The 15,000-nt window shown below is 45.3% G+C and overlaps 2 protein-coding genes across 2 annotated transcripts in view; both read left to right on the forward strand.

Moving 5' to 3' along the window:
* The first annotated feature begins 230 nt into the window (after window positions 1–230).
* On the forward strand, window positions 231–4,108 carry mnx2a (motor neuron and pancreas homeobox 2a). Its single transcript, XM_063214717.1, has 4 exons — window positions 231–837; window positions 2,475–2,632; window positions 3,550–3,780; window positions 3,955–4,108. Exons 1-4 carry the CDS (start codon window positions 399–401, stop codon window positions 4,075–4,077), a joined length of 951 nt encoding a protein of 316 aa, XP_063070787.1. The 5' UTR covers window positions 231–398; the 3' UTR covers window positions 4,078–4,108.
* A 2,450-nt stretch (window positions 4,109–6,558) lies between these two features.
* cfap65 (cilia and flagella associated protein 65) overlaps window positions 6,559–15,000 on the forward strand; it is a 47,490-nt gene continuing 39,048 nt past the window's right edge. Inside the window, exons 1-6 of the mRNA XM_063213020.1 lie at window positions 6,559–6,662; window positions 7,323–7,405; window positions 9,086–9,385; window positions 12,215–12,381; window positions 12,643–12,842; window positions 13,634–13,830. Coding sequence (XP_063069090.1) covers window positions 7,325–7,405; window positions 9,086–9,385; window positions 12,215–12,381; window positions 12,643–12,842; window positions 13,634–13,830 — 945 coding nt within the window. The 5' untranslated portion in view covers window positions 6,559–6,662; window positions 7,323–7,324. The remainder of the gene's footprint in view (window positions 6,663–7,322; window positions 7,406–9,085; window positions 9,386–12,214; window positions 12,382–12,642; window positions 12,843–13,633; window positions 13,831–15,000) is intronic.

Below are 15,000 nucleotides of genomic sequence, written 5' to 3' on the forward strand. Positions count from 1 at the left end.
GCATCCTTAACACCCGCCACTCCATTGAATAGAACAGAGTAGCGCGGGAGTGGGGCCAATGCATGTCGTCTTGTGCAGACTGACATAATACTTTAAGTGTAAGGTGCAATAGGCCTATTTAAAGTGTATTTTACGGAAACAATGTTATTACACTCGTATAAGTAGGCGGAGAGGGTTTACAGAAATAGAGCATTTGCGTTTATGCATTTTTGACGACTGTTCAAATTTCGACAGTTCAATTTTCTGATTTATAATTGAGCTGAACTTGAAAGTGGTGAAACTATTTCCTTGTTGAAGTCGCATTTGGTAAAGTAGGACTAGCGGACGCAGGAGACGCACACTTCCCAGGACACAGTGAGCTGTTTAGTCAAGCTGCAAAATCTCGAGAACTTGTGGCCATGGACAAGTCGAAGAACTTTCGTATCGACGCCCTGTTGGGAGCAGAGTCGCGGCCGTTCAGTCGTCCAGGCTCACCGATCCACTGCGGAGACGTCTCGGAGGTCAAACCAGTGGCATGCAGGCAAGCAGAGACATCCCCTCACCGTGGGACAACCGGGGTCATCCCTTTCCCCACTGGACTTATCCCCAAACCGGGACTTTTGAGCATGTCTAATGCGGGAATAACTTCCCTACCCCAGACGTCCATCCCAGGAATGTATCCTGCACCCATGTACTCTCTGGCGGCGCTTGGCGCACAGCACCCAGCCTTTTCCTACTCGGGCTTTACGCAAATGCCGTATCATGAACACCTGAAAGCGGCCGCGATGGTCGGGGGATTCCCTCTGGAGCATTGGATCCGGGCGGGAATGATGTTGCCACGTCTCGCTGATTACAATGGTAAGCAGACATTTCCCCAAATTCTCCCCAATATTTTATTTCTTTCAGCGATTGGTAAGACTAGGCCTATTTCTGACAAAATGCCACAGTGAAAGAAACATAGGCTACTTTTTATTTGTTAAAGATTGTACAGATATTTGACGGATTGTGGACATGTGGAATAAATAAAAATAATAATAAATGAATAGATAAATAAAGGGATAAATAAAAAGCCAGAAAGATTACTGTTTTTTGCTTGTTTAAATAGATGAATAGCTGCGCGTTCCCGTTATAAACAATTAGGCCTACCTATTTATGCAAACAGCCCTTCTGATTTCAAATATTTGGTTGGTCGTTTACAATAATAACAACAAGCTAATAATAATAACAATAATAATAATAATAATAATAATAATAATAATAATAATAATAATAATAATAATAATAGGCTACAACATATTTCAGACCCCAGGCTTAATTCGCAGGTAGCATCATCTTAATGAATTGCCTATATATTTCAAATAACAAGAGGTTAAGTTACATGCTGCAGAAAGCCCTTAATAAAACGTCTCGTCATCACATCAGACTTTATTGCTAACTTGGCTATAATGGAATGTTTTTATTTTCTTCCATTTTAACCATACACGAGAGCTCTATTAAAAATGCCTTTGTCAGAAAGAAAACAGTAAAGATACACTTAAACCGATCTACACTTCATCAATAAAGTCCTCTGCTCACTTTTATTGAATTTTCATTAAGTTAATGGCGTTCTTCGGAGTTTTATGGCCGCGCCAGAGTAATATCTCCGGCGGCTGTCATCAACAGTAAACTTGCGTGAAGCCGTTATCATTATCGATGGGAAGGGGACATCGGGGCGGTCAAAGGCAGCTGTCTCCTTTGTTGTTCCGCAGTAGTTTCATCACTCTTCTCTTCTCTTCTCTTCTCTTCTCTTCTCTTCTCTTCTCTTCTCTTCTCTTCTCTTCCTCTATTTTCCTCTCATTCCCCTCTTTTCTTCCTCCTCTCCTCTCCAAATATACTCCTCTCCTCTCCTCTCCTCTCTCTTGAACTCTTATTTCTTCTTCTCTGCTCTCATCTCCTCTTCATCTATCCTCTTCTCTCACTCTCTCCTGGCTTTGCTCTCCTCTCCCCGTCATTTCACCTCTCCCACGCCTCATATTCCTCTCCTCTCCTCTCCTCTCCTCTCCTCTCACCTTCTCCTCCTCCTCTCCTCTGCTCTCCTCTCCTCCATCTCTCCTCTCCTCATTTCATCTTCTCTCTTCTCCTTTCCTCTCCTCTCCTCTCCTCTCCTCTCCTCTCCTCCTCTCCTCTCCTCCTCCATCTTTCCTCTCCTCTCCTCTCCTCTCCTCTCCTCCTCTGCTCTCCTCTCCTCTTCTCCTCATATCCTCCTCTCTCCTCTCCTCTCTTCTCCTTTCCTCCCCTCCCCTCTCCTCCACTCTCCTCTCCTCTCCTCTCCTCTCCCCCTCCTCATCTCCTCTCCTCTCACCTTCTCCTCCTCTCCTCTGCTCTCCTCTCCTCCTCCATTTCTCCTCTCCCCATTTCATCTTCTCTCCTTTCCTCTCCTCACCTCTCCTCTCCTCTCCTCCTCTCTTCTCCTCTCCTCCTCTCTCCTCTCCTCCTCTCTCCTCTCCTCTCCTCAGCTCCCCAGGCAGGCCTGATGGGGAAGTGTCGGAGGCCTCGTACCGCCTTCACCAGTCAGCAGCTCCTGGAGCTGGAGAATCAGTTCAAGCTCAACAAGTACCTGTCACGGCCCAAACGTTTCGAGGTGGCCACCTCCCTCATGCTCACCGAGACACAGGTACGTAACTTGCTCAACGACAAACAGAAAATCGGAGTGCTTCTCGGTCTTCACCTTTTTTTCCTTGGTGCTCATCAGGGGTGTGTTTCTCAAAAGCGTAGTTGTCAGTGTAACGGAGGCTAACTAGCACAGAGTTGGCGTGGAACGTTGGTAAACCTCCCTCCGATAGCCTCATACAGTCTCGTGCCGTTGGGCCGAGAGACTAGTCTCTTGGCCCAGCGGTATCGTACTGTGTCTCCCATTGCCGAACCGTTGTAGTTGACGAGGTCGCACGTTCGATCCCCGAGGGGGGTGAACAGGTGCAAGATGACCTCCGTCACAGTGGTGCCGCTGACCCGGGATGGGAGTGAGGTTTAAGGGGGAGAGTGTAACGGAGGCTAACTAGCACAGAGTTGGCGTGGAACGTTGGTAAACCTCCCTCCGATAGCCTCATACAGTCTCGTGCCGTTGGGCCGAGAGACTAGTCTCTTGGCCCAGCGGTATCGTACTGTGTCTCCCATTGCCGAACCGTTGTAGTTGACGAGGTCGCACGTTCGATCCCCGAGGGGGGTGAACAGGTGCAAGATGACCTCCGTCACATCAGCAGTTAGCAACTTGGGCAGTTGTCAGTGGGTTATAGCAACTATGGTTTCGAGAAATGCCCCCTAGTGTAGGAACTCTCAAATTTGGTCCAGGTAGAGAAAATCTAAGGCACTCAAGGTTACAATTGTTTTGTTTCACACACACACACACACGTACACACGTACACACGTACACGCACACACACACACACACACACACACACACACACACACACACACACACACACACACACACACACACACACACACACACACACACACACACACACACACACACACACACACACACACACGCACACAGGCTTTTAACAGCACACATGTTCCTCTCCTCCCCAGGTGAAAATCTGGTTCCAGAATAGGCGTATGAAGTGGAAGCGGAGCCGCAAGGCCAAGGAGCAGTCCGGCCAGCAGGTGGCAGAGGCGAGGCTCCTGGGCTCCAACAAGCGCACTGGCACCGCCGCCGGACCCGGCAAACACAACGACCCCACCCACCGCCGGCCCAGCACCCAGGATGAGGAGGAGGACCTGGAGGAGGAGGAGGAGGAGGAGCTGGAGGAGGAGGAAGAGGAGGAGGTGGTCTGCGGAGAGGGGGAGGAGAGTGAGGAAGGGCTGGATGAGGAGCTGGAGCTGAGGATGGGAGGAGGTAGAGGAGGTGTCGGGGTCGGAATGGGGGTCGGGATAGGGATGAGAATGGGTATGGGGGTGGGGGTGGGGGTGGGGGTGGTGGCGGCTCCTCGTCAGGCGGACTTCTCGCAGCGTTCCGGCGGCGCGTCGTCGGAGCTCAGCTACAGTTCGCACGGCTCCTACTCGGAGGACGAGATGGAGGAGATGGGAGCCGACAGGAAGACCAGTGTCGGACTATGAGGAAGTGACATCATCCTTTTTTTTTTTTTTTAAAGAAATATTATTATTATTATTAAGATATTTTTTTGGCTTTCTATGCCTTTATGTGAGAGGACAGTTGAGAAAGGGACAGGAAATGAGTGGGGAGAGAGAGATGGGGAAGGGGTGGCAAAGGACCCAGGCCGAAATTGAACCCGGGGGTCGCCGGCGTCCCAGCAGCCTAGTGCCCCACTGTTAGGGCCAAAAGAAACATTATTACTATTTGTGTGAGCCCAATTCACGTCCTTTCTGGTAGGCCTAATGGGAGCTAAACACTGGATGGTGCGTCTTGAAAATATTGAATAGCCTTTAGCTCTCTTTCGACACTTTTTTTTAGAGGTCAAGGCATAGGTCGGATGGGGCCTACCGGAGAAGGTGTGATTTACAGTAGGGTATCTATTGCCACCACGCTTTACACTTGAACTGCAGGTTTTAGGACAAGAGAAACCATAGACTCTGAAAGACATTACTTTAAGGTAGCTGCATACAAAGATGGACAATGACATCTGCCTTCATGTACAACCTGCTTTTGTAAGGACGGGGAGTCGTTGTTTACCTGCTGTAGTACCACTTATAATATATTACTACGCTGCAGCAGATGCAGTAGCTCAGGGGTCCCCTCCCATTTATACTCTGCTCTTAACCCGATAGGAAACCCTATTGTTTAGCTTACATACAGTACTTTGCCAATGCTGCAATACACTGAGGTGCATTTCGAATGCTCAAATGGACAAGTGCACACACACAAACATGCTTCAAAGGGATGTGTCCAAGCATCACTCTTCCAAGACTACATTACACTGCCTGATCCCAGGGACACATACTGACCAAGATGCCACTCTGCTGTTTGGACGGAAGCTTAGGAGCTGCTAAGATATGTCTTGTTTGGAATAAGAAGAAGACATGCCCCATATACAGTGTTGCCAGATTGGGCGGGTGCCCGCCCAATTGGGCTACTTGGGATGAGCGTCTGCGGGTAAAAATGGGGGAAATTGTCAATTTGGTGTTTTTTTTCCAGCCGTTTTGGGCCCATAGAAGTCAATGTAATTAGTTGAATTTGGGCGGAATTTAGCGCATTTTGGCAGTTTTTGAGAAGCTTTTGGGCGGGATTTGGTCAGACACATCTGGCAACACTGCCCATATACTGTAATGAAATCAGAGGGAGGAGGAGTGATTGGTCATATTCATAGCCGTCTGCAAAGGCTACCAAACTGTTCCCCAGTTGTAGTGAATGTGCCCCACTCTGTGCCATATGGAGGATAAATGCTTACATTTTACACCTTCACACTGTGTCATCCCCACGTAGCCCCATTACGCTTTTTTTGGGCATAAGAATCTGTGCCAAAATAAGAAGCCAAATAGCAGCAATGTTGCGATTCAAGGCCAAATAATATTTATGTACCTCTATATTCAGCAGTACTTACCAGTGTGTACAATTCTAGCCTGTCAGTGGTTGTGTATTTTGCCACATGTAGGCCTATACGAATGGCCAGAGGCAATGGATTATGTCTGTTTTTAAACAAATGCAAAACACTTAAAATGCAAAACTGTGAGCACTATACATTTTTTGTACTTTTTCCTGATAGCGTTGTCATTGTTTGATGTTATTTAAATGTTTTAAATTATATTTAATTTATTCGCTTTTAAATAAATTATAGCAATTATTCTTAATCATTACTATATTGAAGAAACCCCCCCCCAATAAAAACACTTTAGTCCAGTAAATGACGTCTTTTGTGAAATTGAAATGCTCTCTCTCTCTCTCTCTCTCTCTCTCTCTCTCTCTCTCTCTCTCTCTCTCTCTCTCTCTCTCTCTCTCTCTCTCTCACACACACACACACACACACACACACACACACACACACACACACACACACACACACACACACACACACACACACACAGACACGCGCACACACAGTTTCAGTGAGTGTCTATTTCTCAATTTGAATAGGCCTACTCCCCACTTTTTCTAGTGTCCTGTCTCACAGGGACAAGGTGTTTCCAGTCTGCATTGCAGTGGATGCATAATAAACGAGATGGCCTCCTTGGGCTATTTACGACCACAGCTTTCAAATATGAATTACTCCGGCAGGTTTACTGATGGTCAAATAATTAACTTAATGAAGGGGAAGTAAAATAATCAGTCCTAAATGCTGATGTCACAACCCATTTAATTTGTGAAAAGAAAAATTACCCATGTGACCAAACGTGGAACTTTAAGCCGCTGGGAGTATAAGGGCAGAGGTTAAATATGAAAGCAGATGGAAATTAATATATCTCTTCCTCGAGGCCAACGCCTGAATATTCAACTTGCTTTTTGCTGGTAGAGCGCTTCAATGCCATAGGCCTACAAGGGAGTTCGAAAAGCGCCCTTCGCTCCCGTGCAGATTGTCCCTCTGCGGGCACTGTTGTTACCATGGAGAATAGTGGAAACATTTCCTCCACTGCCTTCTAAACTTATCATGGCTCTGAGTGCAAATGTTGTGCTTTGACACTAAAATCGGTTTAGATTACTTGGATGATCTGGTTTTAGACTTAATTCATCCATGTTCATTACGAGCAAGGTAAGGACGAGTGACACATGCATAAACTATTAGTTTTATCTGATCTAACTACGTGTTTAACCAGAGTTCTGAATACTTCAGCCAAAGCAGGCTAACGCATGCGTAACTTATTTATTTGTGTCTAAAATAATAACAATAGTCACTACGAAGTAATATGTGAGTGCTGCATATTGTTACTCATTTTGTTAGATCATTCCAGTGTCTACAAACGCGAAATGGAGTAGGCCTACCAACAACAATATCGAGTAGGCTATTTTGCAGTCTGCCATCTGAGGCGACTGTAACCTGTCACCGAACCTGTCCTTTAGCGTAGGATCAATCCTGTCACTTTATAAATCAAGATTTGTGAGTAGAGTGGAGGCGTCTGTTTCAGTCATCATCTCAGCTTTACGTGTCCCTGTGCAGAGGCGCTAGGCATATCACTTAACTTAATAGAAATGCAGGTAAGGAAATGACTGACAGGGACATAAAGCACATAAATTTACATCTACTTGACTAAAATCCATTCAGTGCATTGACGCTAGCAGTTTATTTCACCTCGGTGGTTCCATATGATAACTACTTCGACATATTAACCTAACGTGCGAGACTGTCATGTCATGTTGTATGAGACGCACAGGCACGCCCACAGAGTGTGTGTGTGTCATGTTCTCTCCATAGCGATGTTGACTGATGCGCCGGCCAACCCACTCAATCCCACCCTCCACTGGCCCAAGGCCCCCAACTATGGAAAGCAGGATCAGGTACGTTTTATGTAACTACTAGGCTACTACACCATGTAAGCTTAATAATAATGTATAGCCTCAGGGGCGCTGACAAAAAAAATGTGGGCCCCATGAAAGATTCAATTTTTTTGCCCCCAAAATGACAAATTATGTTATCAGCATGACATCATCCTTCCAGGGCCCTGTCAGAGCTGTCGGGCCCTTAGAATCTGTAACACCTTACCACCCCTCGCGGCACCCATGCATAGCCTACTCACATTGTATGCTCTGCCACCTCTACTGAACCAAACTGGACACACACACACACACACACACACACACACACACACACACACACACACACACACACACACACACACACACACACACACACACACACACACACACAATAAAGTGTAACCTAAAGTAAAAGTAGAAGTAATTTCATGATATAAGTAGGCTACAGTACTAGTAGCCCATTAATTCAGCTAGTTGTTGCTATTCCACTGTGCCTAATTGTAGTAGTATGTGTTTCCGAAAAATAAAAATCATGCCACAACAATTTGATCTAACCACAGCTCAGATTCAGCTGATCATAATCTACAGTTACTAAGTGAAGTCACCTGTTGGATAGAAACTGTACTGGTTCTTGTTTTCTTTACTTTCATTTACTTCCAAAACCCTGTTGTTTTATCTTCATGGTATGCCTTTTCCTCTATTTTCCCTCTTCTTTATCGCTGATCACTCTGTTAGGCCTACAGTTAAAATATCACATTTTCTGTCTTCTGCCACTCCTCTATAGCTTGCATGGGGATGAGTGGAGTAGTAGTTGTGTGGTGAGTGACAGCCTGCAGCTGTGGGCTGTGGAGGGGACAGGCAAGGCTCTCCATTCTCTTTGTGCAACCTGTGCTGTCACCTAGTGGTGATAGATATAATTACATCGCAAATTAAGTCTGGTAGAATTCTGCTTAAACTTTGTTGGTATTACAATAGAAGGAAATCATTCCTGATTTTACCTGGATGGGTGTGTTTAATTACTGTCACCAAATTTGTAATGGCTATGTCCTATTCTGTTAGTTAATGCTCTCTGTAATGTCTGTTGTTATGATGTAGTTGTTGAGCATTTTCAGCAAATAGTGAATAGGCCCGCCGGTGACCCCATCCGCACAAAGAGGCTACTGAAATAAAATATTGTTGTTCTGTTTACGTGTCTGTTTATGTGCTCGTGTGTTTGTTGGGAAGAGGTACTGCACTGCTCTTCTGTAAATGCTTTGTGCCCCTCTGTGGTGAACTTTGTATTTGGATATTTGGGAACTTTGGGTATTTGGTCGGTGTTGTTTTATTTGTGGGTTTTTTCCTTATCCATGTGTATGTGGGTTTGATCGTTCTGTGATCTTGTGCTTATTATGTATTTTAATGTGTCTCTATTTGTGTGTGTGGTTGTATATGTATTTGTATTTGTGTGCGTGTGTGTGTGTGTCTGTGTGTGTGTGTGTGTGTGTGTGTGTGTGTGTGTGTGTGTGTGTGTGTGTGTGTGTGTGTGTGTGTGTGTGTGTGTGTGTGTGTGTGTGTGTGTGTGTGTGTGTGTGTGTGTGCGTGGTTGAATCTGTACATACATGTGTGTGTGTGTGTGTGTGTGTGTGTGCATGCATGTGTGATATTGTCGGTGTGTGTTTGTGTGTGTGTGTGTGCGTGTGTGTGTGCGTACACGTTCAGCAGCAGCAGGCGTCCCCCCACCCCCACCCGCGCCGCTCCTCGGAGCCGCAGCGTCGCGGCAGCTCGTCCCAGCGCAGCTGCTTCCTGGGGGTGGAGACGTGGGCGGAGCTGGTGTGGGAGCGCTGGGAGCCGGGCAGGGAGTTCACGCGCACGCTGCACCTGAAGAACGTCCACGGCCGGCTGCAGAAGCTGCGCTTCAGGCCCCCCGCCACCAAGTTCTTTACCACCATCTTCCCCCAGGTCATCACCCTCAGCCCCGGCACCTCCTTCAACATGCCTGTCACCTTCCGGCCACTCGAGAGGGTAAGGGTGGTGTTATTCTGGAACACTAATGCCACCACCACTACTACTACTATTCCTACTTGTACTATACTGCCCTACAAAACAAGAACGCAGTAACTCGAAAATGGTCGAAATTGAGTTCAGATCGGAAACGAGCTTTAAAATACCTCATTTGTCTTGTGTGAAAAAAGCTGTGGCCCAACATCGTCCCGTTTTAGAGAAAAATCCTGTTGAAAGGGCAAAAATTGCAAAAAGGAAGTTACTGCAGTGTTTGGTTAAAGGTTACATCGTACAAAGCAAAAACGCAGTAAGTCGCTGAGTTGCTGCTGCACTTTCCAATGGGAATGGTTGGGGAGTAGACAGTAATACTAGCCAAGAACACAGTAACTCCATTTTGTGGCAGCAATACCAGCCAAGAATGCAGTAACTCCGTTTTTTGTGGCGAAAAGACACATACTGTAAATGTTGTTTTTTCGGTGGGTTTTTGTGTGCATTTAATTTCTATCCTAAAAAAGTACAAGGAAGTGTCACCACCACTTTACTGTCAACACAGTTGACGGCCAGATAGGAAACTTTGAAGCCTTTTTTGTCAGTTTGCCTAAATCTGAGTTACTGCGTTCTTGTTTTGCACGGCAGTATAGTAGACACCTTAAGTCAATGCCAATCAATGCAGAACACACACACACACCTCTGTCAAAAAATGGACTAAAACTGTGTGAATATGAAGTAACGCATCAATCAGAGACCAGTTTTGAAATATCAGGCTAAAGATGTACTTAGATCATATGAGTCGATAAAATACATTTAAAAATCAAATTACATGAATTATGTAGATATTTAGCAACACACTTCGACTATTGTCCTTGTATAGTGTGTTGATGGACATTCATTTCCATTTTTGAAGTCTACACTCTAAGAAAATTTCCCTGCAAAATAACGGCAGTTACTGGCAATTATATTTACCTGTAATTCTACTGTTATTTCACACCACACATCAAATACAGCTCAGTGCTGTTTAATGTGTCACAGTAGATAACATTATTTCAACAGCAATTGAACTGTTAAATAACAGTACTCTACAGAACGTTGACAGTATTAGTATTGTTAAACTAGAAGTGCTCTACAATATTTATGCAGTAGTATAAGTAAAAGAACAGTAAATTTCAGTTAAAAAGTTGAATTGTACTGTGTGATGACAGGCAAATACTGGGTCATAGTTGTATTCATGAATATGGCCATGGCAACTTCCCACCCCACCCATCATTCTCCATAACTGTGGTACCCTGGCCATGTTACCACCCCACCCTCCCATCGTTCACCATGACTGGAATGCCTTGAGCATGATACTATGGCGTTATGCTGTATTGAGAAAATGGTTTGCGGTGGTCCTTTGAAAGTGTGGGCATGAATAAAATTTCAGAGTACGCAGTGCTATGTTACAATGATAGTGTGCAAGGTGGGCTTTTTACTGTATCTCTTGATGAGCCAATGATGAATAAAGCATTGGTCAGTCTTTAAAAAAATATTTTGCACCAAGTAGCACAGCAAACAAGCAGCACTACAAGCTAGCTCTCAAAGCAATGCCTAATTTGCAGCAGGCACATATGCAACAATACCACAAATGATGCCACATACAGCAAGCTTTCACAAAGAGGAAAGTGTGCAAGCATGTAAGCAAGCTTGTAGGCAAGCAAGTGCTATGCTGTGCCATGCAGGCCAGCCAGCAGGCAGGCAAGCAACTGAAGTGTTGATAGTCCAGATTTATATACAGGTGCAAGAGTACCATGTGCGCCATTCTGACTCATCAGGCCCTTGGCAGGTGACGCCGTAATTGAATAATGGCATAACAGCCCTACTCAGGTGAGGCCAGGCACTGATTAGCAGATTGGTTTAGATGGGGCTGCTTGTTGCAAGAGTGTTACAAGTTCTTAAAATGTTTCAGCCATTCACACTTTCATCACTATCATGCACAATGCATGTGCTACTCACACTTTGCTGCATCAAGCACTTTTTAAGTATTGTAGTTTCCTTAGAAATTGTTTCATCATGCTTGATAGTATCAGATAATCGTTAACCAGTCAGAATGACTTCAGTTCTTCAGGTGGTATTGAAGTCTGATGGTGATCACGGACAAGTGGAGGATGAATGGGTATCAATGGTGCTGTCTAAAATAACTTGTTATTTTATTTTTAGAGATGCACCGGATCCGGTTCCGGTTCCAGATCCGTCAGGATAATAGGGTTATTCACAGGATCCGGGTCCGGCAGGATCTTAAGCAGTGGATCTGGTATGTTACCTAAAAATCAGGGTCTGGTGCATCTCGAGCCTAGGCTTTTCAGTCTTTCACAACCCCAATCACTGCATGGAGTGAAATCCCTTTGGAAGCGGCTATTGCAGGCAGTGTGGCAATAAGCCAATAAGTCTAAAAAATAGTTTGCGCCAACGTAATAAAAAGGGCCCATGTGTGCGAGTAGACTATATGTTTCAACCCTTTTGTAGGATCCGGTATCCGGTTCCGGATCCGGCAGGATCTTAAGCAGTGGATCTGGTATCCGGCAGGATCCTAAAAATCAGGATCCGGTGCATCTCTAGTTTTTTCCACAACAGCGAATACTGCTATTGTGCAGTACTTACTGTTTATGCTCAATATGTGACTCAAAGTAATATTTTCACAGTAGTTGTCTGTTTTTTCGAAAAACAGTAGAATGCTGTTGCAGAATTGCCGTAAATTAACAGCTATTTGTTACAGTGTATCTCCAAAAAATTGCTGCCACGGATTGCTGTGAAAAGGGGGGGCGTGATCACCTCTAGTCTAATGTTCCACCTCTATGGTCCTCTTCTCCTGGCCAGTGTGAGTACGAGGACACCATAGAGTTCCAGAGTAAAGAGGGCTCCTTCCAAGTGTCCCTGCGGGCCACCATACCTCGCCACACCCTGGAGCTGCCCGAGCGCGTCCATCTGCCACCATGTGCTGCCCAGCACAGCACTAAGACCACCTTTATACTGCGCAACGCCAGGTGACATTACACACACACACATGTGGGGTGGGGATGGGGCGTTACCACTCACATTGGATTGTAAGTGAAGGATAGTTTGTTTGTAAGATGACGCACAGATGGTTAAATAAACGAGTGTTGAATCTCTCTCTCTCTCTCTCTCTCTCTCTCTCTCTCTCTCTCTCTCTCTCTCTCTCTCTCTCTCTCTCTCTCTCTCTCTCTCCCATCTCTCTCTCTCTCTGCCTCTCTCTCCCGTCCTCCCCCCCTCTCCTCCTCCACCAGTAAGCTGCGTACTGGTTTCCAGTGGGAGTCGGCCGATCCCTTCGAGCTGTGTCCCTCGAGCGGGGAGCTGTCGGCGGGCGAGGAGCGCGAGGTCATGGTGTTCTTCCGCCCCCTAGAGTCCAGGGTGTACCAGTGCGAGGCCAGCTGCACCTTCGGGGACCAGGCCGAGAACACCTGCACCATGCTGCTGCAGGGACTGGGTAAGGGCCGGGGTAGTAGCAGCACACAGTAGTAGGGCTTGACACATGGTACCTGCCAACCGGCCAAATGCTGGTAAAACTTGGCTGTGGCTGGTAACAATTTCAGTGTCACTAGCCAATTTGGCAGGTAGCTTATTCTATGGTATGACATATCAGAATAGAGTATATTCTGCACTTAGCCCCTTGTGTGTCAATTGTAAGTTCAAGAAAGAGCTCAGTTACTCAGTTTCTATTTGTTTGTTTTATTTCTATGTAGAAACCCATGCAGTCATCTTCTTGCTTTAAAAAAAAAATTGTGGCTAGTAGAAAAGCTGGATGGCTAGAGACTCGGGAAAGCAACTAGCCACAGTGGCCGGCATGCAAAATTTTTTATGTCAAGCCGTGCACAGTAGTAATGTTAGTAAATAGTAGCCCTAACACAGTACACAGTAGTAGTGTTAGTAAATAGTAGCCCCCTAACTCAGTACACAGTACATAATAATAATAATAATCATAATAATAATAATAATAATAATAATAATAATAATTAAAAATGGTGAATGATTATTAGTAGTTCTAGTTAGGTAGTATTAGTAGACATCGTTAAGTTGTGGTAACTTAACTATTTTACTAGTCTTTAGGGTGAAAGAGCATGAGCTTACTAAATTAGCGACTCAAATGTTGACATTTGCAGTCTATATTGCATCTGATCTGAAATGCATTGGCCTAAATGGTTTGCGTTATCAGGGTGTGGATAAAGCATATTGATGAAAATGTGATTCTCATGTTGATTCCTTGTCCGGTGTGTGTAGCGAAGTACCCCTACCTGGAGATAGTAACCCCAGGGGAGGAGAAGCAGGGGATGGAGGAGGCGAAGAAGGAGGAGGAGGTGAAGAAAGAGGAGCAGGAGCAGGAGGAGGAGGAGGAGGAGTGTCCCCTGCTGGACTTTGGGACTCTGCCATTCGGGAGCTCCCTGGAGAAACACTTCCACATCCACAACCCCTCTCCTGTGAGTCTACATTACATTACATTACTCCCTGGAGAAACACTTCCACATCCACAACCCCTCTCCTGTGAGTCTACATTACATTACATTACATTACTCCCTGGAGAAACACTTCCACATCCACAACCCCTCTCCTGTGAGTCTACATTACATTACATTACATTACATTACTCCCTGGAGAAACACTTCCACATCCACAACCCCTCTCCTGTGAGTCTACATTACATTACATTACTCCCTGGAGAAACACTTTCACATCCACAACCCCTCTCCTGTGAGTCTACATTACATTACATCACATCCCTGGAGAAACACTTCCACATCCACAACCCCTCTCCTGTGAGTCTACATTCAGGGTTGCCAGATGAGGCTGATGATTTCCAGCCCAAAAAAATGCTCAAAACCCGCCTAGAAGCACAAAATCCCACCCAATTATGTTGATTTCTATGGCAAAAATTGTTTTTTTTTCTGCTAAATGCCATTTTTACCCGCACACGGCCATCCTAAGCAGCCCAATTGGGCGGGAAACAGCCCAATCTGGCAACACTGTTTACATTACATTACATTATATTGCATTTGGCCGACGATTTATAACCAAAGCGACTTCCAAAAGAGAACATAATCATCACTAGCAAATACAAAGTGCACAGGAAATACACGGAACAACAAGTGCAGATACAAAGAAGGATTCGTTTTTTTTTTTTTTCTACACATCAATCAGTCAGAAGATCAAAATGTATTTGTATAGCACTATATCCCAACTACATAGCTGATTTAAAGTGCTTCACATTCGCACACCACACATTCACACACCAGCTCTGGAGGCTGCCATGTCAGGCTTCCAATTGTCTGGGCTTCAGTGAGAAAGTGCCATGGGGATGGGTAAATAGGTACTAGGTAGTTGTCTAGGTCTTGGTAGTCGTAGATCAGGGGTGGGGAACCTATGTTTCGTTTCGAGGGCCGTTTGCGGCCCTTGAGGCCATTTTATGCGGCCCTTGATATGATTTCAATGTTACGCATCTTCACATGAAATATGACATATTTTGTAAAGGAATCTTAGAAATTATATTTACATTACAATTATGTTATATTCAGGGGACCTAGAGAAGGTGTGGTCTGCTTTAAAGGTGGCTGGCTTCAGTATAGGCCTAAAGTGCAGGGGGAAATCCTGGT

The sequence above is a fragment of the Engraulis encrasicolus genome, chromosome 13 (assembly GCF_034702125.1).
Source record: "Engraulis encrasicolus isolate BLACKSEA-1 chromosome 13, IST_EnEncr_1.0, whole genome shotgun sequence".
Taxonomy (NCBI): Eukaryota; Metazoa; Chordata; class Actinopteri; order Clupeiformes; family Engraulidae; genus Engraulis; species Engraulis encrasicolus.

What these genes read in the sequence shown, in the direction of transcription:
- mnx2a (XM_063214717.1), top strand. Translation starts at nt 399, where the DNA reads ATGGACAAGTCGAAGAACTTTCGTATCGACGCCCTGTTGGGAGCAGAG. An exon ending in ACGTCTCGCTGATTACAATG is followed by an intron (nt 838 to 2,474) that starts GTAAGCAGACAT and finishes TCCTCTCCTCAG; the next exon opens with CTCCCCAGGCAGGCCTGATG. An exon ending in AGCTGGAGGAGGAGGAAGAG is followed by an intron (nt 3,781 to 3,954) that starts GAGGAGGTGGTC and finishes GCTCCTCGTCAG; the next exon opens with GCGGACTTCTCGCAGCGTTC.